Here is a 25,490-nt window from a genome sequence, read left to right as displayed (position 1 = left end):
TCCTTGTATGTTTAACCTTTCATATAGTCCCTTAAAACAGTCCGGGAAACATACCCCCCCCCCCCCCCCCCAAATAAATAAATAAACATTTATTGGGGGTGCAACATCAAGAGATTTATAGCAAACTTAAAACTCAGTTGAAAAGTGTAAAAGCAGTTTTCATGACTCAGTGTTTTTATGACGCTGAAAGAAATAGTGAACAAAAATGATCCAAATAACATGCATGAAGAAAGTAAATGTGCACATAATCTATAAACCTGTAGTCCATGCTTGCACTTATTATTGTCATTATTAGGATTAGCATGGAGTTATAAATTCAAACACATCTACAAAATTATTAATTACACAAAATACTCGCTTTATATCAGACATAATTTTTTCAGTATACCACACTGTTTTTTTTTTTTTTTATCTGCATCATCCTTTCACAATTACTCATTATTAGCCATGTATCTATACACATAACCATCATGACATGCGTGTTAGTTATTTATTTCTTGTAGTTCTTATTGGTGGCGGTGATGCAGTTGTTATAATAAACCATATTCCTTGATGTTTTTGGTTTTGTTTTGTTTTTTCCCTTGCGCACACGTGGCCCATATATTCAGCATCATTTGCCACTTTCTCCGTGGAAAGGCGGCCGTGGATTAATCTGCTCTGCAGCCTCTATGGGATTAGAGCTCTGCGGGCGCGCTCAGCGGCTCTGTGCCGTCCAGCTGTCGCTTTTTTCTTTTCTTTTTTTTTTCTTTTTTGGGAGGGCCTTTGATTTGCGCGTGATAACTTTCCCGTGGCATCTGGAGATCAATTACCCACGCGTGCGCGCCACTAGTCGGCCACAGATCATAGTTGGCTGTGCGTAAAACCGCGTGCGCCAACCGAGTGCACCAGTCCCTCTGCATTTCAAAGGTAAGTAAAGGCTGAGAGTCATATTATTTAATTAGAGCCGCTCCCGAGTGAAAATGTGATTTTGTGCCTTTTAATCGCAGCGTTGCAGATGTTTTATTCACAGTATGATCGTGGTTATTTTTTAAAATCCAGTTTTCGCATTTTGTCTTGAAGAAATTCTTATTATTCTGCAGTCTGAATCCTTTTCCTATCTGCGCAGACTTGAGGAAATCATGTGCATCTGAAAGCGCGCACGATGCATCCATGATCCACAGGAATCCTGAATCCTTGCAGCTGATTGGCTGCTGCCTCCTGCCTTTCGTTGGGGTGGACCTGTTGGATAAAAGGACCATTTTCTAGAGAACTCGTGTGTGTTTTTTGAGGATCATGCACGGGGGACCATCCTGTGCACGACGGTATATTACGAAATAGGCCTTTCGATCGACGCTATGACGGGGAAACAAGGTTCTGTGCTGTCGGAAAGTTTATCGGACAAAACCGCGGTGGGCGCGCACGGAGGGAGCCACCAGCCGAAGAGCAGCGCCACCCATCCGCCGCCCAGGTGCACCGGCTTTGGCATCCAGGAGATTCTGGGGCTCAACAAGGAGCCATCCGCGGCCCCGAGGAGTCCTCTGGGCTCGCTGCCCGCCGGGGCGCACCTGCTCGCCGCCAGGTCCGTGCTGGGCCCCGCCGGCGTGGGCGTCGGAATGGGATTAATCGGCCCCGGTGGAATTCCGTCGTTTTACAGCCAACCTGCATTTTTGGAGACGGTGCTGTCGGACGCGCAAGACGTGCACCTGCAGGCGCTCAGCAGGAGCGCAAGGCCGCTGGACGCCAGCCAATCCCCCAGCTCAGGTATGAAATCATTAAAATAATAATAATAAAAGAAAAAAAAATATAAAAGTCAGGGGATTGCATTTACTGTATCTGTTAAAAAAAATCGAATCCATCTTAACTATTTTTCCCTTCTTTTTTTTCCTTAAAAACATCCAGACTCAGAAGATTTGTCTTCAAATGAACGAAAATTATCTAAATCATCAGTAAATCAAAGCAAGAAACGCAAGAAAAGACGTCACCGGTTAGTGATTATTTATGGGTAATAATTTATATTGTATAATTTCAACGGTAATTTGTTTAAATTGCTGCTAATTTATTTTTGTGTTCACTCTTAATGATTTATGACAGCGAAATACCATTTGTTACTTATTAATTACTAATTATAAAAGACATATAGACCTGTGATGCCAAATATTATTTATTTTGATTTGATTCTAAATGATTTTATAGAAAGTGGCTATATATATATATATATATATATAATATAAATTGCATTTTATAACAAAAGAATGACTTGATGTTCCACAGGACCATTTTCACCTCCTACCAGTTGGAGGAGCTGGAAAAGGCCTTTAATGAAGCTCACTATCCGGATGTTTATGCCCGAGAGATGCTGGCCATGAAGACAGAGCTGCCCGAGGACAGGATACAGGTGCACAGTTATTAATCTAAGAACACAACAACCATGGTTTCATGTTAATCACTTCAAAACTTACACCCACCTCGAGTTTGAGTTCTGCTTATTTTTGGTACATACTGGTAGAATCAGCACATATTTATTTCAAAACATTCTTTAAATAATTTTCCAAAATATTTTTTAAAACATCAACTTTAATGAAAAAAAAATGCAAGTTCATATATATATATATATATATATATATATATATATATATATATATATATATATATATATATATATATACACACACACGGAAATTGTCTGATTTATTTCAAGCCAACTGGCTGTAAAAGTAAATAAATATTCACTTGGGTCCAATAAGGTGTTTGCATATCAAGTGCACGCTACCTTTAGTATTTTGTTATATATTAGTATTTAATTAACATCATGTTGCCAAGATTTATTTGCAATTGAGATTAAGAATATAATCGTAAAATAATGGTGCAAAGAAGCCTGAGGTTTTAAAATTGTGATTGGATGTTTTGAAATTTAAATCTATTTTATATATATATATATAACAGTACAAAGGTTTTAGAAAGCCTAGTATTTTAATAAAAACGTATTCTTTGATGTTTGCTTTGTTTGTTTCTTCATCAATAGGATAATACGGTCCAATTTTAAATATCTAAAAATATTCTAGTTCAACAAAAGATATATATGTTTCTGTTTCATAATAATAAGAATAATAATAATAACCTACCAAAGAGGAGCAGCAAGAGACCACCTAAAAGTTGTGGAAATTTGATCGATTAAAAGATAATACGTTTTTTAAAAGTTGAAAAGAGGTCACATGATTTATTTATTTCTAAATACTTACTTCATATATATATATATATATATATATATATATATATATAGACAGATAAGAGAGAGAAACAAAAAGGGGCTATTTTGCAATCTTTAATGTAAATTTAATTTGATCAATGGTTTAATTGGCGACATAATTAAGGTGCCTAAATCATAGAATGCAGTGTTCATGTTTTCAGCTTACATCTAGCAAATTTGAGTTTCTTTAAAAAACTGGAGGACACTTAATTTAATGCAAAAGCTATTTTTAAACTCGTCTCTTTTTTTTCTTTTTCTTTTCTAAATATGTGCGCAAAAGGGCGCTATGTCCGCTGCATGTGCGACACCAGTGAACGTGTCTTGCAATAATTCGGACGCGACAAAGATGACGAGGAAAAATCATAAATAATAATAATAATAATAATAATAAAAGGCTGACGATGAGAAAGAATCCTGGAGCTACTTGTTGACTTTTGCGCATTTTGGCGCAGTCTTTGCGCACGGACCGTGTGAGGAGCGGCAGAGGCCGCTGCTTGTCACCGGGAGCAGTTGGATGTGAAACAATTTGTTCTCGTAGAAGGAGCCGCTAACGACCTAATCAAGCCATCAAGGCGGAGGAAGATTGCTGTGTGACCCGGACCATCCATCTGCCCGCTCGCCTTTTAATCTCATTCTCATTAAGAGCGCAGCTACAGATTAAAAAACAAACAAATAAATAAATAAACCCGGACCTGTTCCTATCCTAAATAAAATTAATACCCAATTTTCTCATTGGGTGTAATTAGTTAAATCAGACGAGCTTGGAGAAGGCTGGCTGAGTTCAAATGAAATAACTACATTGAATTTATTAGCACGGGTCAATAGCTGCTGCTCCCTCGGGTCCCGGGAGTTTAATTTCCCGTGATATTTGCCCGCCTGCCCGCCATCGATCGGGCCTGAAATTAACTTATTTTTCAATCAGCCTCGGCGGCCCCTGGGTCGCTTCTGCTCGCAGCTTTTCACAGCCACAGAAGCAATTTCTCATTTAAAAAGAAAAAGAAGTGTCTTGTATGAAATAAGGGTTATCATCCGAATTATTTGGAGGAAAAAAAAGAGCTTTCAATTTAATGTGTGTCTCCTGTAAAAGCTCCTCTTAGGGGCCCCTATATTTTTCACAGGTGCCTCTGAGTGGAGTGTTTTTAAGGCTCCTGTGTGGTGCAATAATCACTTTGAGCTGACACTGTGTTTGCTGGCTGTGGCTATCAGCTGTCAAATCATTTAGAAACGTCTGGGCAGATAAACCCTGACAGGCAGCGTCCACCTGTAGCCAGCAGCAAATCGATGCACTCACTCAGGCTCCGGCTCACACAGGCCCAAATATCAAATTCTCAAATGGAGGATTTGTGCACAAGGTCTTGCATCTCATCCAGATATACATGCAGCTGATTAAAAACTAAAAAATTATGTGCTGGAGAATTTGCTCTTTTTGTAGCAGGAGGTTTGGATAGCAAAAGTGTAGAGGAGTGAGTGAGTGAGTCCATTAATCAATAACTCAGTGTGATGATAGCACTGTGATTCAGTTCTGGAGGCCATGCAGAAGATGTTCTTGAACTGAGATGCCAGCATTTAGCATCATTTAACTAAAAAAAAAAAAAGTTGTGAGAGGATGTTGGTGAAATTTGTTGAGTTAGATGAACACCATCCTCGAAAAATATTTTGAATTTGACACATTTAGGATCCAGAATTTATAAGAAGTTTTAAGCATTCAGAAACATTTAATTAAAAAAAAGATCTAATAATGAACTTTGATTACATTTTGTAAGCAAATGAACGTCATAGGAAATAATTTATATAATTTTTGAGTCAATCTGGAACATATTCTGGATCTGGGAACCATAAGAATGCTGGCAATATAGCAACATTGAATTAAAAAAATTATATGAATGGATCTTAATAAAATTTTAAAATTTCAACTGTCTTTTTTTTTTTTTTTTTTAGTCTTTTTACACTTTTATATTTTCTCCTCTGTTTGTCTGTCTGTTTGTGAACAGCCTGGAGCCCACAATTTTTCATATATTAAGAATTTTTTTTACTGAAGATTCATATCCTGATAGGCAAGAACTGATTCAATTTTCAATGTCATAGATCAAAGGGCAAAGTCAGGAAAATCTTGGAAAATTGCAAAAATCTCTATCTTTAACATGAACGAATATAAAAAAATTCATAACTCTGCAGAAAAAAAATGAATTTCTTTCATAACTGAGAGCTTTATGTACACTGAAAAAAGAGAATGTTTGAACCAACTTAAAAAAGTGTTACAATTTGTAAAAACCTGAATGAATTAAGTTGTTTGAACTTAATTTTGAAAGTTAAATCAACTCCAACTTACAAACTTAAGTTCAAACAACTTAATTCATTCAGGTTTTTTACAAATTGTAACAATTTTTTAAGTTGGTTCAAACATTCTCTTTTTTCAGTGTAGGATGGTATCCTTTACTGACTAACAAATTTTGATCCAGATCTGATCCAGATTACAGATTTTGTGTCCATTTAAATTTAACATTGAAAACCTGATTTAATGTATATTTTACATTATATCTTAATCAAACATGCCCCAATCACCCTCATATTTGAGAGTGAGGTGCAGACTGACACTCACTATCACCTGACAAAGTTTGATCTGGATCTGATCTGAATTGTAGATTTTGTGGATATTTGAATTTAACATTGAAAAGTCCATTTGATGTACATTTTGCATTATATCTCAATCAAAAGTGTCTCAATCACTCTCATTTGTGACAGTGAGGTGCAAACTGACACTCTCAGTGAATAGACTAAGTCTGAGCTGCATCTGATCCGTATTGCGGATTTAGCGGATATTTCATTCATTTGAACATTGAAAAGCCCTTTTGATCTATTTTTTGTATTATATTTTAGTTTATGAAAAGTTACTTCTAACAGGACTTTGACCTTGAAAATGTTTTCCAAGGTAATAAATTTGTGGAATTGGAAACTAGTGTTGGAGGAGATTTGTGCTACAAGCGCGGTGCTCTAATTTGTTTTTGTAATTCCGGGTGGTTAAGTGATATGACCATATGTACAGTGGTGCTTGAACGTTTGTGAACCATTGAGCTTTTACGCTTCTGAATTTTGCAGTGACTTCAAATTTTAAAAACAAGTAGTCAGACTTCTTTTTATTAAAATTTCTAAAATTGATGCCCTTTAAATTCACACTAAAAACTAATCTCTGCAACATAACATACGTAGATAAAATAAAAATACAAAAGTCAAAGCAATGGCATGCATATGCATACATACCCTTAAATATAGCACAGCTAAATCATAATTTTTACAGCCAGTATTCTTTGAACAAGTCAAGGAATGGACACATCAACACAGTATTAAATTATACAATATTTGAACATGTTACCCAATACCTACATTGATTAAAATGTAATCACTTCATCTCTTATAGACCAACATGCGACATGGTAAATAAAGAGATGCTGGCATTCTTATTTTTGGAGTTATCATGTCTGAAAGAATGTGACTCACTCACTCAGATTATTGTCTCATTGCATGCTTATTAAGAAAACAAAGCTTGATACGTACCACAAGTGAAAGTGGGTATTTTTGCAGTAGGGAGTATGTGGCCTTGGCGGAGGTGTGTCTTGTGCTTTCTTGTTTTGGCTATGTCACATCCCATAGATGTGTCTGGCACCTGCTGGGGGATTTTTAGAAAATTACAAACATCTGTGATGGAACTTTTGCATGTAGTTTGTCTGCAACCTGCTCAATATAAATGTGACTGCTGAAAGTCACATTCATGGGTGACCATCTAGGATTTTCTGGTGACTTTGCCCACTTGTACTGCTTTAATTTGCACCATTAGGTTCCTTTGCCGTGGAAATGTGTCTTTAGTCACTGGAATCAAGCTCCTGGGTGATCTTGAAGCTGAGATATTAATCCACCATTCCCAATCCAACATGGCTGCCACGGTGGCTTCCTGGTAAATGGAATCATCCATTTTCTGATTGGCAGTTCCATGCACTTTCCAAAAAATGTGTAGTTTTACTAATCGCCACAAAATTCCAACAAAATTCTGTAACAAATTTGACTTGTATTCCAGTGTTCACACTGACGGGAGAGTTGAAAACAATGCGGTAAAGGTTTGAGTCCCATGAAATAGACTCAATCAGTGATTGTGTTGATACCAGCTCAGTCACTGAGGTGGGAGATGCCCTGTCGTCAACAAATCCAGTTCCAGAGTTGAAAAATTCCAACATAGCCGGAAAAAAAATGTAGTGATGGAAGTTTCCACCTGCCTTAACACGAGATATCCAAGAACTGAGCCCTTGCTTATCCATCAACACATATGGTCCATTCAACAAAGTAAGTTACGGACCAATGAGAAGCTGGTTTATGCCCATATTACTGTATTTTCTGAAGTATTAGTTTCAACTGTCAATAAATAAATAAATAAATTAATTAAAACTTCTTCAAGAGGGAAAACACAAGTCACACATTTTTTTTTCTGTATTATCAGCTCTTTAATTTGGGATTTCTATGCATTGTAATATAATTCTTAATACTGGAGGTGTTATCTTTTATTATAGGAGTTTATTTTGTTTAGTGCTTTGATTCCTGGAAAAGCCCCATATGAAGTTATTATAATTATTATTAACAGAGAGACGTGTGGTTATTCAGTATATAAGTCACAACAAGCAAACAAACAAAAAACAAACAAACAAGCAAACTGTGACTTATACTCCAGAAAATATGGCAATGCATATTTTGTCATTTTTCAAAGTGTCAAATACGCATCATTCCATGTTAATATTTCAGCTCACTGAAATGAAAAAAATAAAATAATAATAATAAATGTCAAAATACACCTGAAGCACATGTTCTGTCAACAATGTCCAATATTTTTATGTTATTTATTTATTTATTTATTTACAGCAAAAACATCATGTTCGTAAATTACAGTTTTAACAGTTCAGTCCAATTAAATCCTTTTTCAAAGCAATGATTCAGTGGCTCATTGACTCGGTAGGGCTTCCTGGGGTCAGTCCGACGCCCTGGCATGCAGGGCCAGCATTTGTTAAAGGTCTCGTCAGTGCCTCGGACATGGGGGAAAAAGAGCAGAATCAGTCAGCAGGAAATAACTGCACCTAAGGTCTGAGTTCACCAGCAGTACATCAGCAGGGAAGCAGAGAGATGACTAAGGTGGTCGCTGGTAGCTAGCCTGTGCTTCACTTACCGACCCAGAATTTAGACAATAATAATATAATAACATATATAACATAATAATATGAAATAATAATATGAAAGGAAATATAGTTTCATATTACACCGGTATGCCAATTATACAAGAGGGAAAATAGATGCATCTTTAGTCTGGACTTTAATGTCTCTACAGACTCTGACCATTTAATCTCTGCAGGGAGATCATTCCACAAGGCAGGTGCACTTTCCATATGAAAGGGAAAATAGGTGCTTGTTAAGTTTGGACTTGAAAGTCTTTACAAAATCTGACTGTTTTATTGATGCAGGGAGATCATTCCAAAAGCAGGTGCACCATAAGAGAAAGCTCTGTGGCCTGCCGACTTTTTTTAACCTTAGGGACACAAAGTAGTCCTGCACCTTGAGAATGCAGAGCCTGGGCTGGTACATAGGGTTTAATTAGGTCACCTAAGTAGGAAGGTGCTAGTCCGTGAATAATTTTATAAATTCGTAACAGAACCTTCAAAACAGACCTCACAGAGACAGACATACCTCCCAGAAAGACAGTGAAGGGAGGCCAAAATCAGCGTAATGTGGTCAAGCTTTCTACTTACTGTCAAAATTCTGGCAGCAGCATTTTGAACCAATTGGAGACCCCTAATGCTGGACTGAGGTAATCCAGAGAATAGAACAATGCAGTAATCCAGTCTAGAGAAGACAAATGCATGCATCAGAGTCTCTGCATCAGCCATAGGCAGGGTGGGACAAATCCTTGCTATGTTACAAAGGTGGAAGAAAGCAATCCTAGAGATTTCTCTAATGTGGAGGTCAAAGGACAATGTGGGATCAAAAATCACCCCAAAGTTCCTCACTTTGTCAGTGGAATGTATGACACACGAGTCAAGGTTAAGCATGAGCTGGTCAAACTGGTGTCTATGTCTCACTGGACTAACGACCATCATTTCAGTCTTCTCTGAATTTAAAAATAACAAATTGCTCGACATCCATCTTTTCACTGAAGCAAATTCTTAACTTGTATGAGATTACCAGCAGTTATCAACATGTACAACTGTGTGTCGTCAGTGTTAGCAGTGAAAAGTCGCAATACCCACGGGGTGCTATATAAAGGGAGAAAAGCAGGGGGCCTAAGATGGATCCCTGTGGAACCTCGTATTTCATGGGAACAAGGTTTGAGGTGACGCTGTTGTACAGGACACAGTGAGAGCGACTGGTTAGTTAGGATGCCAACCACACAAGGACATTCCCAGAATCCCAAAGTGATTCTCTAAGAGTGAGAAATTCCTCACTGTTATTAACCTCTTTGTCATTATTTAACAGCTGTGATCAAATGACGCTTCATGATGCATTCACTTTTTTCTGGCTGCTGCTACATTTTGGAAATTTATTTTTAATATCTCATTGATTTGTCTGTCTTGTCACAGGTGTGGTTTCAGAACCGCAGAGCCAAGTGGAGGAAGAGGGAGAAATGCTGGGGCCGCAGCACCGTGATGGCAGAGTATGGCCTGTATGGTGCCATGGTGCGTCATTCGATCCCCCTGCCCGAGTCCATCCTCAAGTCTGCCAAGGATGGCATCATGGAGTCGTGCGCCCCCTGGCTGCTCGGTGAGTCTGCCATCTTTCCGTTTGTCTGCACACATTCATTCAATTGTGACCAGTTTGTGGATTGTAAACATTTTATTCTGTGCTTCATTCTTGGCAAGAACTTTCTTTGTAACTATCAAAAATTAAAGGGGTCATATTGTGCACATTCTTTTCTACATTTAAAATACTGCTGCAGTTTCATGCTAAACATTGGCAAGATGTTACAAGTTTGTGCCTGAGCTTGTGGAAACAATCTGGCTATAAGCAAAATTCAGGTCTGAAATGGTTTGTTTTAGACTTATGTGACATATGTCACTGATGGTTGTTTTGGATTTGTTTCTAGCTAGGTAAGCCACGCCCACTGAGTTGGCCTGTGATCCACTGTTCAGATGTTGAACTTCTGTTTAAAACTACATGCCCCGAAAACGCTAATTTCATAGAGGCCTGTAATAGATTTTTAAGGATGCATCAATCAGTGTATATGCAATGTTTGTGCCAAAAACTTTAATATCTCCCATTAAGACACCTGGCAACTGTTATTAGCATGCTAAAAAATGTATAATATGACCTCTTTAGCATGTGTGTTGCTCTAAATTTTCACTATAGTGGGGTAGATATATGAAATAATTGTGCATTTTATGGTAAAGACACCAAATCTTGCACATATACTGTTTGATATAATAATAATAATAATAATAATAATAATAATATACAGATATAATGTCAAGCTCAAATGTTTTAAATCAATGTTATGATAATGATGATTATGATTGGTCTCGGTACACATGTGCATAAAATCTGGAGTTGCCTTGACAGCAGGCTGTAAGGGAGGGCAGATAAGAGGGGAGCCGAATGCTTCACCAAGGCCATCGAAAATCCTTCTGGAGGAAAACAAGCGGGGTGTTTTGACCTTCGGTTGCTGATAAGGCTGCCTTGTTTTGGTTTAGGCAGAGAGACACAGAAATTCCATTTGCAGCTCCTCTGGCCGTAAAAATCCAATTTATGAATATTCCATGGTCTCCAACATCTTCCTTTGCAAGGCAGATATTTACTCCGAGATGTTTTCCAACATGCGTTTAAGTTCAAAAGTTAACGCAGTCTGAGATTGTACCATCTTGCCCACTTCATTAATCATGATGGACAGATGTGGGGTTGTGGTTCTGGTAGCAGCCGTCTTGCCAACTTCCCAGTAGGTCAGGGCAGTGCATAACCCAATCAACCCCAGCCCTCCTACCATAAAAGCAAATAAAAATAAGTCTTTGACGTCTTTCACTGAGAGCAGCGGCAAGCACGCAACACGCCACTTCTCCCAGGCGTCAAAAACATAGCCCGCAGGATAGGTTCCATCTGGGCATGCAGGGTCCCCCAGTCCTGATTTCCTTGTTCAAAAAATGATGTCAATAGCATTCAGAGACCAGCTGGTCAATGCCATGGTTATTCTAAATATAGCTTGAAGAATTTACAGTCTGGTGAAGTTGGGACTTTTGAAGGTTGGAGCAGAGATAGAAAAATATAGAGGAGAGGCAGAGATGCAACCACCCTCACCGAAGTCCCAAGCAGAAAATTTTGGTTTGAATGGATTCAGTGTGTAACCATATAAAACATGTTTATTAGATAAATCAATCAATCTGCAAAATTTGGTGTTTTTCCCATAAAATGCACAATTGCAGTGATATTTTGCACATTTCTGCCTTGCTACTATCGTCACTGACTGAAACGGCAGGTAAAGTAGATGTTATTTATTGTAGGTAAAAATATCTAGTTGATAGACAACGTTATGGGTCTTGCATTTCCAATGTCCATTTAAAACATTTATATTCTAAACCAGAACTATTTTTGCTTACTATTTTCAGTCCAAGATGGCTTACCAAGCAACAGACGCTATTCTAAATCTGAATACCCGCAACTCTTTGCAGGGATGCACAAAAAGTCCCTGGAGGTGGCAGCTCCCGCATCGACAGGAAAGTCAGACGCACCCCAGCAGCCGAGCTCTCAGAGGGCACAAGATACCGAGGAGGAGGTGAAGAAGATGTCAGAAGGCAAGTCCACCATTTCTAAAGAAGAACTGAGGGAGAACAGCATTGCTGCGCTCAGGGCCAAAGCGCAGGAGCACAGCGCCAAAGTGCTGGGGACTGTTTCTCATGACAGACTGCAGGAAGGCAAACAGGAGAGACAGACGACTGAGGAGAATGCTAGTGGACGCCTGAGTCCAGTAGAGGAGGCCAAAAGTCCGTAAAGGCTTCTCTGCCACAACAAAGACTGACTACTTTCAGCACCGTCTTGCAGGTTGTCCTGCGCTGAACTGACGCACCCTCCCCCTCCCCCTGTGATTCTCAAAACCCATTCTTCATCTGGACTTCCTGCAGAACATCTGGCCATCATCTGAGCACATCTGCGCAAAGCACTTTTCCTGAATTTCTTCTGGATGTTTTTTCCAGCTGTTGTTGTTGATGCATTTGTAGAGGAGATCGCTGCGTGGGAGTAAAGTATTTTGGGAGTGGAAGTAAAGTATATTGGTGTATATAGAGGCAGATGAGTACGACTTTCCTCAGTATTTCCCTCATACCTTGTTAAGTTGAAACTTTTTTCAATCTTGGCTTTTATTTTAGTGTTATTTCCTGTTTAAATTGCTTGTTGAGTGACATTTTAAAGAACTGCTGCATTGATGGTATTCTGCTAAGAGGAAATAATTGTTGTCCTGTATCACACTGTATAAATAATTGACATATTAACCTCTCACTAAGGCACAATTTGAAATTTGTTTTCTTGTAGACTTAAAATGTGTTTTTGTTTTAAAGTATGTATAAAAGAAGATACAGAGCATAAAATGATCCCACCTTTTATTAAATGTGACTTTCTAGTGTTTAATTTTCTACCCTCCATCCAATCACGTTCAACCATGAAGACTCAGCAGACAAGAAGCAGTTAAAGATTTTAAACCATGGTGATATTGTACAGAAAGTTAGAACAGTTTTTGTCCTTGGTATGTCACTGTAGGGGTATGTAGATCTCATATCCTGCCTTTAGAAGAAGGCAGGGGTGGAGTCTACTCCAGGCATCAGACAGGTGCTGACTGTTGGTGGTGTAGTGGAGGAGGTAGCATCCAGAAAAGTGACTGCAAGCAGCAGAGAAGTAGAAGAAGACGTGAGTTCTGTTCAAATCCTGAGGTCCATTGGTGCCAGTGCTTACCCCCAGATTCCATAGCGTCAAGCGGATGAGAGTCTATGATTCCTCCTGGACAGGTACTTTCCCAGCTGAGGGTGGTACAGCTTGGGGGACTGAGACAATGTAGTTGAAGTGTCTTGTCCAAGGACATGAACAGATAGCATGAGCTGGATTCAAACCGAGGTCGAACTGACATTTGTCTTTATAATTTGCAGTTGTTTAATTAATTATTAAGATCCTATTGTCTTATGTACACTTTGTACATGTTCACTCAATCCACTCAATCAATCAATCAAAATCAATATTTATGTTTTAATGGTGTCTGCAAGAGCGGAAGTTAGCTTTGAGTTAGTGAAAGTTAGCGTGCATGCTGATGTCCGCAAAATGTCTTGTAAATCACTTCAGAGGTGTTAATAGTTTCCAAAAACAGCATTTTCAGTTTTAGTAGTGTTTATTTCTCGCTAGCTTTTACATAATATATGACAAAGAGGTTATATTTACACGCAAACAAAACAGAGTTTGCAGCTAGCTACTAGCCTGTGACGTCACCATACTAATGTCCGCTGAATGTCTGGTAAATCACTTCAGAGGTGTTAATAGGTTCCAGAAACAGCATTTTCACTTTTAGAAGTGTTTATTTCTTGCTAGCTTTTACATAATATAAGCATAAGGTGTTATTTAGCCAAAAATGAAGCAAAGTTAGCAGTCAGCGACACCAGGAAGTGACATCACCACACTAACCTCTGCGAGATCATACCATTAAAAATAAGGACAGAATGTGACTTTTTAACCTCTTAAAATAGGTCAAGATTAACCATCTTTGAACTTGTCCAAGGTCTGTGACCCAAGGACTCTGGCAGTAATAGGACTGCACCAATAGGACCAAATATAGCCTCATGTAAAAATGCAGAATGAGACACAACAAAAAGTTCTGAGGCTGATTTAGATCTTTAATCCAAAGGTCATCCCTCAAAAAAAATATTTTGAGAGAGTTTGACTGTAATTTTCACCCGACCTGCTGCTGAAGCAAGATCTTGTTTTGTATGTCTGCGGAGAAGATAACTCCAAAACAGCTATATGGATTTCCTTCAAACATGGAGGGAATATTACCTGGAAGGTTATCCTGAGGTGATTAGATTTTGGAGTAGCTTGGTCAAAGGTCAAGGTCAACGAAAAAAAATGTTTTTTTTGTGTGTGTAAATCTCAACAACCAAGAAGCCGTCAGTAGATGAATGATCTGAAACCTGTATTGATCAGCTAAAATATTACGTTGGAGAAATATGAATATTGTACCTTTATGTTATGGTGTGTAGGCTCTTGTGATGCTTTTCATTGTTATCTTGTGATATGTTGTCTGGAATGAGGTATGCATCAAAATGATGGACAGGAGCGATCACAGCCTCCACAGAGGTTACAAATAAATTGGGCTGCACCAGCTATAATGCAAACAGTCAGCAAACAGAATCTCTCACCTGCCCACCACTCGACCATTCCGCACTGTTACTCTCGAATGGCATGGAATAGTTTCCTCATGGTTGGAGTCACTTGATGCTCTGCTGGCTGGACTCATTAGGAGACAGTCCCTGGCTTCATGCTCGAGTTAGCCCCTATAATCCGTTGCAGTTGAGAGGCTTCAATTTCAGATTAAACTCTGAGGGGGAACTAGCGCTTTTGGGATGTATGAAAGAGCGAAAGCACCTTTGAGCAGGATGACCTCGGGATCCCTTCAAGTCACTTTGATAGATGCTGTTACCAGGCAACCATCAAGCTGTTTCATCCTCTTATGGACATACTTATCTAAAGTCTAACAGCTTCATTTGATGGCTAGAATACTTTGCATGTCGCCAATTGAACTTTATGTGCTGCATTAGCTGTAATCCATATGACATTTTACTTTTCAGTCTCTAATGGGTCCTCGTAACAACTTCAACAATTGAATTCTGCTCCACTGCAGAGCAGTTTATAAGCGCAAAAGAAGACGATTATCAATTTGCTGGCCTGTTTTGACGCTCTATGGCTCTCAAGTTGGAACTATAATGAAACCAGCTAATAAAGCTGCTGAAAAAGTCCATTTCTTGTTATTAATCACACAATGATTATTGCATATTAAAGAAATGCTGCACCAACTGTTTAAATAGAAGTAAAAATAAGATTAGAGACTCACTCTGCAGGCGTTAAAAATTTAAAAGCTTTCCACTTCAGGCAAATGCATGTATATACATGCATTAAAAATTGTAACAACTCCTACACAGGTCCAACCTGTGCAGGAGTTATTACAATGTTCAAATTTAAAATTCAGGCTGTGTACGATCATTCCTAAAAGTTTCAGTTATCTTGGTTGCTTTGCATAAAAGTCATGTTCAAAATTATGCTCCGAATGGTACGATTTGTTGGCAAAATAGGCCTCAATGCAAGGCAACATACATGTGAGACAACAAACAAAGAGCAAAGCTACTGTATCTTATGAAGACTTTTGTATAGAGGGTTAGTGAAACCTGAGGTAATTTCAGTGGATCATTTTACAAATGCTGTGAAAATGACTGAAATGGCGCATTCGGACGGACTACAGTCACTAAAAAAATGATAGAAGTACATTACCATATCCCCATATGAAACTAATCCTGTCTTAAGGGTGCAGGATTGATTTGAACCAGTATATTAGAATACCCTTTAGCGGTCATATTTCTTCAGACATTGATGTACCATAACCACACCGACTAGTACAAAGGAGGATACTTGCAGTATTTTATATTGAGCAGATTTGTGTAACTCCGGTTGCCCGTCGACTCATTCATTCCTTCTTTATCAAATGTTTTCTCACAAAGAAATGATCAAAGGTGAATACTATACTTGGACTGTAGTTTGCTAATGATATTTGCATATGTTAAGGGTTGTAAAAGAGGGACTTTATGAATTCAGTTTAAACCAGAATTTTCTAATCTACTGCATGTGATTTTTCAAATGTTTGTGTAATTTGGCAAATAGTTAATTTGTAACTAGAAACAGCTGCTCAAAACCAGTGGTTCTCAAATGTTTTCAGACCAAGAACGACTTAAACTGTAAAAAAATATCTTGCAGACCATCTAACACCCCAAATATCCAACAACAATAATAATTTATGTTCGAGTTGAGGTAGTCATGTAATACACCTTGTGGTGCAACCTGGATACATCATCAGTGATGAACCCAGGGTCATCGCATGTTTTGGGTCTTATCACCAAACACCCTCCCCCAGGTGACTCGGCCGGGGGTGATCAGGCCCCGATTTGTGTCCAGGTAGCTCGCTTCTCCACTCATCACTCCTCTTAATCCAGAGACACCAGGAAGCTTTTTCAGCTGCTTCCAAGATGTTGTTGATGTCTCTTTGTTTCTGCGGTCAACAGATGCCTAAAAGTCAGAGGACCTGGTATAGAGAAGACCCTGCAAAGTCCCTACAGCCCATTTTAAAAGGCTCACAGCGAGCCTTCCACCCCTGCCTCTGATAATCTGCTACTTGAGAGATATATTTTGCCCTCTTCCTCTCTTGTGCCTCTGCCATCCTGTCTTTCCAGGGGACTGTCAAATGCAACAAAACCACGCTCGGTTGCCTCAGACATCATGACCATGTCTGACCTACAAGTGGTAACTGTGATGGTGTCCAGGAACTTCAGCTGCCTGCCAAGATTAACCAAGAGTTGTCAATCACTGTTGGAAGTAGCCCACCCTGTCTTTTCGGTTGAGGTTGCGGCTTCTTTCTGGCATGAACAAAGGCAATGGAGTATGTTGAAGGGTCTTGAAGGGTGTTGCCACTTGCTGGATGTGATGCTGGTGCAGATGTTATCTGCTACTGCCTGCAGAACCTGGTCATGGCGCCAGTGGTCTCACCCCTCTCCCAAAGCCTTTGGGCAGATTTCCAGTGATCCCCTCTTCGGGCAGAGCTGACAAGCCTGTGTGTCTGCCAGGCCCCAGGTGAACAGGTTGGAAGGTCATGGTAGGACATCATACACCAACTGGACCAAGAACCTGCTTGGCCATGCTCACCATTCTGCTGAATTGAATGTCCTCCACTTCTGCACGTACCTCTCCTTTCCCCCAGCCTTGCTATAGCAAGGTTTTGGGATACTCCTGAGCCCAGCCCACCCAGTTGCCACCGTACCCACCAGAATATTGTGCCCCATCCTTGCCTCAGCTCAGTTGACTGCCTCCTGGGCGCATCATTTCTTTCCTGTTCTGACCTCCACTCCCGCTGAAGCCACCTTGGCATCATTGGAGTCTTGGTAGATGATCTTGGCAGGATGAGTTTTAATAATGAAAATAATACATATATACTGCAATATATTAGATTTTGTAGTGATTTTTAGACTTTGGATTCATTTCTAAACAGTCTGAGAAACACTTTTCATTATATTAATTTAAAATGTGATATTTTAATAATATACTCACCGACCACTAGGGGTCGCCCATGGACCACCAGTGGTCTGCAGACCTTTTTTTTTTAAGACGCCTGCGCCAGATGGAAAGAAGCATGCTTTTTAATTTTGTTTTTAAAAAAATAAGCTTAGGTTTAGTTTAGCGGTACAAATGGACAGAAATCTTCTCAGCATTAGTTCTTGATTGCTTGGTGACTGAGGAAAGAGAATTTTGATGTAACAGTAGCCTGTGTCAGAAATAACACTATTCAATTAACTGCCTCTCTGATTGATTGGAAAAATTGTTATAAATAGTTTTGCTAATCAAAAATGTGTGTGTGCACTGTTTGAGGCTGAGTAGTTGAAATCCATGAACAGGTCAACCAGAAGAACCTCAGTCCAGATTATTCCTCTAAGTGCGCGTCTCTATAATCCTTTCAGAGTGGAATCAGAGGATGAAACAGATCAGATTTATTAAAGATCAAGTTGTTTACGTATGAGGAGGTAAATTATGTTCATCATGTGGTCCATCTGCTTGTTGAAGATCATCTCAATCCCTACAGAGTGACATCAGTGAAGCTATGTGGAAAGATTTGTCATTATTAACATTTATTTTCGTTTTTGGTGGTATTAAAAGTAATAAGATTTCACTTGGTGGGAAGAAGTGCACAGGAATGTTATTTATTTATTTATTAGAAGACTCCTACTTCATATTGCAGGGTGCAAAAACAAAATGTGGATTGAAATATGATGTTGTTCTGCCCTCTGTTGGATGCTGTTAGAAGTACAGCTCAAGCCCATCAAAGACAACATCAGAATAAATATAAAAACTAATAAAATTAACTGAAATCGAACCATATTCTATTTATACATGGCAGAAAAGTTTTGATTTAAAACATCCAATAAAATTGGAGTGTATAATTATGTTTTCTCTTTTACATAAATAGGTGAAAATTATAAGCACAGTGTTTTTATGTCTAAGAACAATTCATTAAAATATATAAAAATTCTATATAGAAAATTTTCTGTATGAATAATATTAAATATTAGATAGATAGATAGCATCAAAAAAGGTTTCTTGCAGTGTGGGTTATTTATTTGATTAATCAGTTCTTTGAGTCTATAATATCTTAGAAAATAATGAAAAAATTCTCATATTTGTCTTCCAGAACCAAGGTTGCATTTTTTATACGTGCAGTTTTGTCCAACCAGCAATCGGAAATTTTACAAGGGCAGCTAGAGGATTAATGAAGGCAGTCAGTGAGGGAATGAGCAGGACTGCAAAATGTCTGTCAAAAAAACAAAACAAACAACAACAAAAAAACAAATACTGGGTAGTCAGCAAATAGGTTTTGGGTTCTGACAGATAAAGGTGAGGACCTGCTATTTTGGGCCCTGATGGCATCTTGTGTCGTGTACAGTGACCGTTACGTAGAAAAACAGGCCTATCAAGTTGCTTGCAAAGCGTCCTGGTGGCCACTAGAGGCTGCTGTTGCTTGTATTAATCAGATGGCAAACAGTTTTAGAAAGTTGGACCACAGACTTTTTTTTTTATTGTTTTTACTTGATAAATGTTTACCCACTCAGTTGATTGTATGTTTAAACCTTCTGATATTTATTTGTCTATGTGTCCATGCGTGGAATATGTACATACATGTTTATGTTCTTGAAACTCAGTTTGTTCAAAAATACATAAACTAGAACACAAACATTTGATCCTGCACTGGCTTCTTTGCATTATCTGCCTGTTCATTCTGCAAAATTTTGTTCCAAACTTGAGATTCTCAAAGGTTTTGCACCTTCTTGTACATGGCTAAGTTGGTTCAGTCGCACGTGTCAGAACACAGGTGGGAGAATGTTTTCAGTTCGTGCACCGATGCTGTGGAATGGGTGAGGGTGGGTATACTGCATTCTCGGCAAAGTGGCAAATCCGAAAGCGAGGATTTGTACCGCTCGATGTAAACATGCTTGGGCTGTATGTTGTTGGCTATGTTACGAAAGACCCAAATGTAGTCAAGTTCCCGTATATTTGCCCCTGCCAATAATTTACCTACTGCAACAGGTGAGTTCAATCAAACATTTTAAAACTAGACTTAAGACTCTTCTGTGCTCGAATGCTTACAATCAGTGATAGGAAGTCCTGTCAACTTCTCCCTCATTTCCACTTGGAGTTGGACCAGGAGGTCCAAGGTGGGAACAGGGAGGTGATGGTCTAGTGGTTAAACAGTGGGTTTGAGACCAGCAGATCCTTGGTTCAAACCCATCTGGCAGGAAAAATCACTAAGGGCTCTTAGGCAAGTTCCTTAATCCAGACGTTAGTCCTGATGTGAAGTCAGTACCTTGGCAACACCCTGACATCAGTGTGTGTGAATGTGAGGCATTACTGTAAAGCGATTTGAGCTTCTGCTATATAAATGCAGTCAAATCAATCCAAAAAGCAAGTTTATTTTACTGACTTAATGTCTCATAGGCCTGTCTGCTACCTGCTGAACACTGCCATCTGCTGGGCACGTCTGGGCTTGTTGCAAGGAAAAATCAACACCACATGCATGATGGAAATTAAGCACAGGTGTGTTTGAAGTTCCACGTAGCTTGAAATCAGCTTATTTGTGTTTCTTTCATTTCCAAAGTCTAGGTCAAGTGGCCACTGAGGCAGTTGCATGAATGCACATTTACAGGTCAGTTAAATTTGATTGATTTTCTACATCAGAGTTTATAATGAGCAGAAAACCTCAGCAAATGTGTGCCTTATTAAATATGTTTAAAAATAACACTGCGTTTACTTTAACAATTCCTAAATGTGGCACTCATACATTAATTTTGTTATTTACAATGGCACTTTTGAGGTTCTCTTAGGTAATCTGCAGTTTTAAGTGAGTAAGTAAATAAACAATAATAATTTAAAAAAATCAGATTTATGGCTTTGAACGGTTCTGATACAGCCTGGACACATGGGGGCAGTGTCGAGCTGTAGTAAAGATGGCGACCGTTTGGCGTCCATGTGACGTTGGCTGAAGTGCACATGTTCAGAAACGTAAATAAAATAAAGAACACAGTCTCACGTTGAACTATCATTCTCATAGAGTCCATTTACAGAAAGAGATAGAGGGAAACAAAAACACCTGTTGGTGAAACAAACGGGTTTTGCACTAACATGCGCTGATGTTTTGATCGATATTTGTCGTCGTCTGTGATGAGTTTGTCTGCTGTGGTTTAATGGAGATGGGATTGATAGTGTCGCTCAGTGATCCGTCTGAGCCGCAGGCTGATTTCATCTCGAAGGTTCATTTTTCCAAATCCTTCCCCGGGTGGTCACACGGAGCCAAACAACTTTTTCCCATCGGTATTAGATAAAAACAAAAAACTAGCCGCTGAAATAAAAAGTCTGTGTGTGTTTCTCTTTGACTTGATTTAATGCACCATGTAGGTAAAAAGAGAAAACTGCTAGCTAGACATGCTAGTGTTAGCATCACAGAAGTGGAGAAACAGTAGACCTTTGAGTCTTTGTGTCTCAGCGGCGCCTTTATGCTGTCAAATCTCCCGTGTAATCATGTTCTCGCTGGGGAGGCCGAGATTTTGTTGTGAGTGTAAACAAGCGTTTGCGGGTGGTGGAGTGGACAAGAAACAAGCAACTTGCTTGCAACTTTGCATCGTAATGGAGATGAGTTCAACCAAAAATATATATTTAGGTGTTTAACTAAGATAATTGTGAGTTTTTAATGTGACTTTTTTTTTTTTTTTTTTTTTTAAAAGCGTGTCGTTACAGTTGCATGTCGAGAACTGGTTCTTTTCGGGTATCCTTAAGAAATTATTCGATCCACCGACATCATTAGCCTTTTTGCTTAACGATTCCCTTATCGGTCCTTCAGAGTGGCCGTCGTTTTTGGGGGTGTTTGTCAGGAAAATGATCATTTCTCTACATTGATTACAGACCCTACAGCAGGTCTGTATAATCAACCATTTCTACAGCGCGGCTTTTCTTTGAACCTTGAACCAATGAAACAGTGCTTTGATCTTCAATCTGCTGCTTCGTTGGTTCTTTGTTTATTTCAATTTTTCTTAATTTTTCCCCACTAACACCCTAAAGAGCATATTTCTGTGAGTAATATTTACCATTTTTTACGTTAAACCGACCTGTTATGGTCTTCTGAAACAGTTGATAGATGCTAACTTGTTAGCATATCTATGGCATTTTCAATGTTAAAGTTAGCATTAAGCTGAGCCATTATCAAGCCTCCCTCCCCAGAGCGCAAAGGATTCTGGGATACTCTAAAACCATGAATAGGACACCACAGTCTCGTTTGAGGGCGAGCGCTAAAGGGGTATAATATGACACATGACGTCATTTCTCTACTTCCAGGGGACAAAGTATGGCATTGTCAATGAGTTTTTGTGGAAAATTACAGGCAAACAAAGTGAAAATGCAAAGAAAAAGTGACAATGTGGTGGGAAAGTGGACAAGTGTTGTGGTTTGTTTATGGCTCAGAGCTAAAATGTGTCAAGGCAGTTTTGCAGGCGAGAGAATAGAACTACTCTGGTTAGCTGTGTAGGCTAACACTTACCGACACGACCTCTCCCATTTGCCTTGTCTTTTCTTCTCCACTGGGAACCGAAATAAAAATACTTTTCACGACTGCTTTAGTGATTGCAGGTAAAAACAAAACAGTACACCATTTATCTGTGTGAAGTTATGCTGATTATATATTGCGCACAATACAAAAAAAAAGGAAAAAAAAATGGCATAAACTCCAAATAGCAAACCGTCTGTGGGGCCAGTTAATAAACAAAGTCCCAGAGATGCTGTCGGGAAGAACTCGGGATAAAATTTGATATGTTTCATATCAAAGTTTGCTGGATACTTTGTAAAAACAGGTAAGAGGTAAGACAACTGTCAAAACTGATATTAATGTTTTTACCGCAGACTGTATATATACAGACAGTCATGTCTGGGCGTCACCATGGTGAGAGCCCCGCCCACACTGATTCACAATGAACTCATTAATGCATAAAGGGGTGGAGCATAGGTGGTTCAGCATTTGACAAAAAAGGTATGAACACACCCCTGTCTTTGAGTCCGAATCGCTAGCTAACAGGCTAGCATTGATTCGGGTATTTATTAAATTTGTGAACTGCGCTGTTGTTCTCCTAACAATTTACTTTGGTATGGATATTAAAAGTTATGAGGCACTTATGTTCTCAGTAATGATGCATTAAGTGGACCTGACAGATGACGCTACCAACAGCTGCTAAAAGTGCTAACACCATTAGCATTCAACATTAAATCCAACAAGAGTTTCACTCAATGTGAATATTGCAACAGAGACATCTTAGACGAGCCGTTAGCGCGTTTCACCACACAGCAAGCTGTGTTATTCCAGGTGTTTGTAATAAAATACTCCAAACAAACAGACACAACAACACAACAGCGAGTAGCTCCGCATTGAGCTCTCTTCCGGTCGGACTACGAGAGGCGGAGTCGCTGGACTCACCTGCTGTCACTCAATGCAACCACACCCACAATTATACGGAACTTTGCGACTTAAAATGTGTTGAACTAAAATGTTAGAAAAATTTCACCCCCTGTATAGATGTTATGCAGGCGGAAACTATCTGTAGAGACCAAAACTGTTTTTTGTACCAGGCTGTAAACATGTTTATTTCTGCTTTAAAGTGGACATTTTATCACGGAGTCCTATGGGAAAGTGCTCTGTTTTGGAGCCAGCCTCAAGTGGCCAGTGGAGGAACTACAATATTTTTGACTTCCAGGTTGGAGTTTATTATGTCCAAAGGAGACCACTAGGGAGCAAGCGCCCAAGTATAAAAAAGGTCTGGTGTCATGCAACAGGTGCATGACACCAGATGGCTGTTCCCATATATATGTATACACACACTCATCTTCAACTGCATGAGACTAGCTGTAAGCTGATTTTTTTTTTTTTTTTTTTTTGGTTGTCACCCCATCTTTTTTGTCCAAAAGTTAACTTCTCAAATGAATAAAGAGGCAGGACCTTGTCTCATATTTGAGCTTTTGTCACCATCTAGTTCAGTGATGTCAGTATTTCAGTGCTTCTGGTACATTTTGTATTTGAAACACAGAATTCATTTAAAAAGGCATTTATAATTGTCAGAAAGACCAGATTTTTATTTTTATTTTTTTGTCACATAGAACTTTGACCTCCCGGTATTAATGTATAAACATTTTTACGGCTCTTCAGTTTTAAGATACGAAAGTTTACCAGAAGGGCCAAATTTCTTCTGACAAGCACAACTTATTTATTTATTTTTAAATTTTATTTTATCTTATGTTTATTTAGTTGTACATATACTCTGAATAATTTATTGTTAATCTTTATTATCTTTTAATTGGCTAAAAATTACTCGCACCACAGAAAGCACCTTTTTGGAGTTGCACTCAGATCTCGTTGCAATGCAAATTACAATGACAATAAAGGTGATTCTGATTCTTCTGATTCTGAACTTACAGTTGTGAATAATATGTTTTGGGTTAATTTTAAACTTTATTTCAAATTTGAAATAATAATAATAATAAAGTTTGCATTTGCTTGCGATTCCCACCTGTGGCCTTCCTGTGTTGAGTTTGCATGTTCTCCCTGCGTTTGTGTGGGTTCCCTCCTCCCCTCATCCAAAGACATGCAGGTTATGTGGATTGGAAACTGTAAATTGTCTGTAGGTGTGTGTGCAGGTGTGAATGTGTGGCCCTGCGACAGACTGGCATCCTGTCCAGGGTGTACCCCGTCTCACACCCTGTGACTGCTGGGATAGGCTCCAGCCCCCACGTGACCCTTAACTGGAGTAAGTGGGTATAGAAAATGGATGGATCTTTTATTTAAGTATTATTTTGACTAGAGCCCGACCGATATGGATTTTTTGAGGCCAATGCCAATAACAATACTTGGATGAAAAAAATGCCGATAATCGATAAATCGGCTGATTTGCCGATAGCCGATACATCAGCCGATATATATATATATATATATATATATATATATATATATATATATATATATATATATATATATATATATATATATATATAAAATGTTCTTTTATTGGACCCTTAACAAAAAAGGTATGAGCTAAAAGCTGAAGCTTTGTCCTCATATTGATTAACTTTATAACAGAGAAGAATTTTCAAGTTCAAAAAAATGCAATCAAGAATTAAACCTTTGCGAAATTAGCAAATACATATCCTTAAAAAGAGTTGTGAAATACATCTGATCTTGTACCTCTTGTTGCTGCAACTTAGATATAGGTTCAGGATAAGGATATAAATCCTTATAAACTTACTTGTATGCTTTTGTCAGCCGATCAGTGCAGTGTGACGGCGAACTACGGGGGCCGGTGATGAACACATTTAAGCAGGGGTGTAAGCAGCTCTCAGTTGAATGGAGTCAGAGCTCCATCTACTGGACAAATGGACAACATTTTACATTGCCGACACAAACATTATTTCAGTAACTGTTCTGTTTATGAGAAATTATCGGCGTTCTATCTGCAAAATTTCAGCCGATAGTGAGTACTTTGAAAAGGGCTTATATCGGCCGATAATATCGGCCGGCTGATATATCAGTCGGGCTCTAATTCTGACTACTTTTCGTAGTCAAGTTCACAAATGCATAATATGGGATTACTCATGAGCTGATCACTCTGGCTCAGAAAACCCTCCGCCGTCTGCTGTTTGCAGACGATTTAGCGATAATGCATGCTCCTTGCCCCCGACCTTCATCGTCCTTGCTGGCCTTCTGACTCCACATATCCAGCACTGGATCGGTGTTATCTGCTGAAGTTGGATTGACTGCTCGTCCCAGAAAGATTTACGACATGTGGCACCGCACCAACATTCGCTTGCTCCAGCTGCTGGTGCTCAGTATTTCCATCAGGCCATCTGTGGGCAGTTTCGCATGCCAGCTGCCGTCATCTGG

The 25,490-nt window shown here is 39.0% G+C and overlaps 1 protein-coding gene across 2 annotated transcripts; it reads left to right on the top strand.

Annotated features, from left to right (window-relative positions):
- The first annotated feature begins 888 nt into the window (after positions 1-888).
- vsx2 (visual system homeobox 2) lies at positions 889-12,339 on the top strand. 2 transcript variants are annotated; one of them, XM_034159805.1, is made up of 5 exons: positions 889-1,740; positions 1,879-1,963; positions 2,251-2,374; positions 9,835-10,015; positions 11,911-12,339. In XM_034159805.1, the coding sequence occupies exons 1-5, from the start codon at positions 1,335-1,337 to the stop codon at positions 12,228-12,230; spliced, it is 1,116 nt and encodes a 371-aa protein (XP_034015696.1). In that variant the 5' UTR covers positions 889-1,334; the 3' UTR covers positions 12,231-12,339. The 2 variants fall into 2 exon arrangements, with proteins under 2 accessions (XP_034015696.1, XP_034015695.1); XM_034159804.1 differs by having other exon boundaries at positions 11,848-12,338.
- Positions 12,340-25,490: the final 13,151 nt, after the last annotated feature.

Source organism: Thalassophryne amazonica, chromosome 19, assembly GCF_902500255.1.
Source record: "Thalassophryne amazonica chromosome 19, fThaAma1.1, whole genome shotgun sequence".
NCBI classification, from domain to species: Eukaryota; Metazoa; Chordata; class Actinopteri; order Batrachoidiformes; family Batrachoididae; genus Thalassophryne; species Thalassophryne amazonica.
Note: the sequence above shows the minus strand (reverse complement) of the source record. Positions and strands in the feature narration are given on the sequence as shown.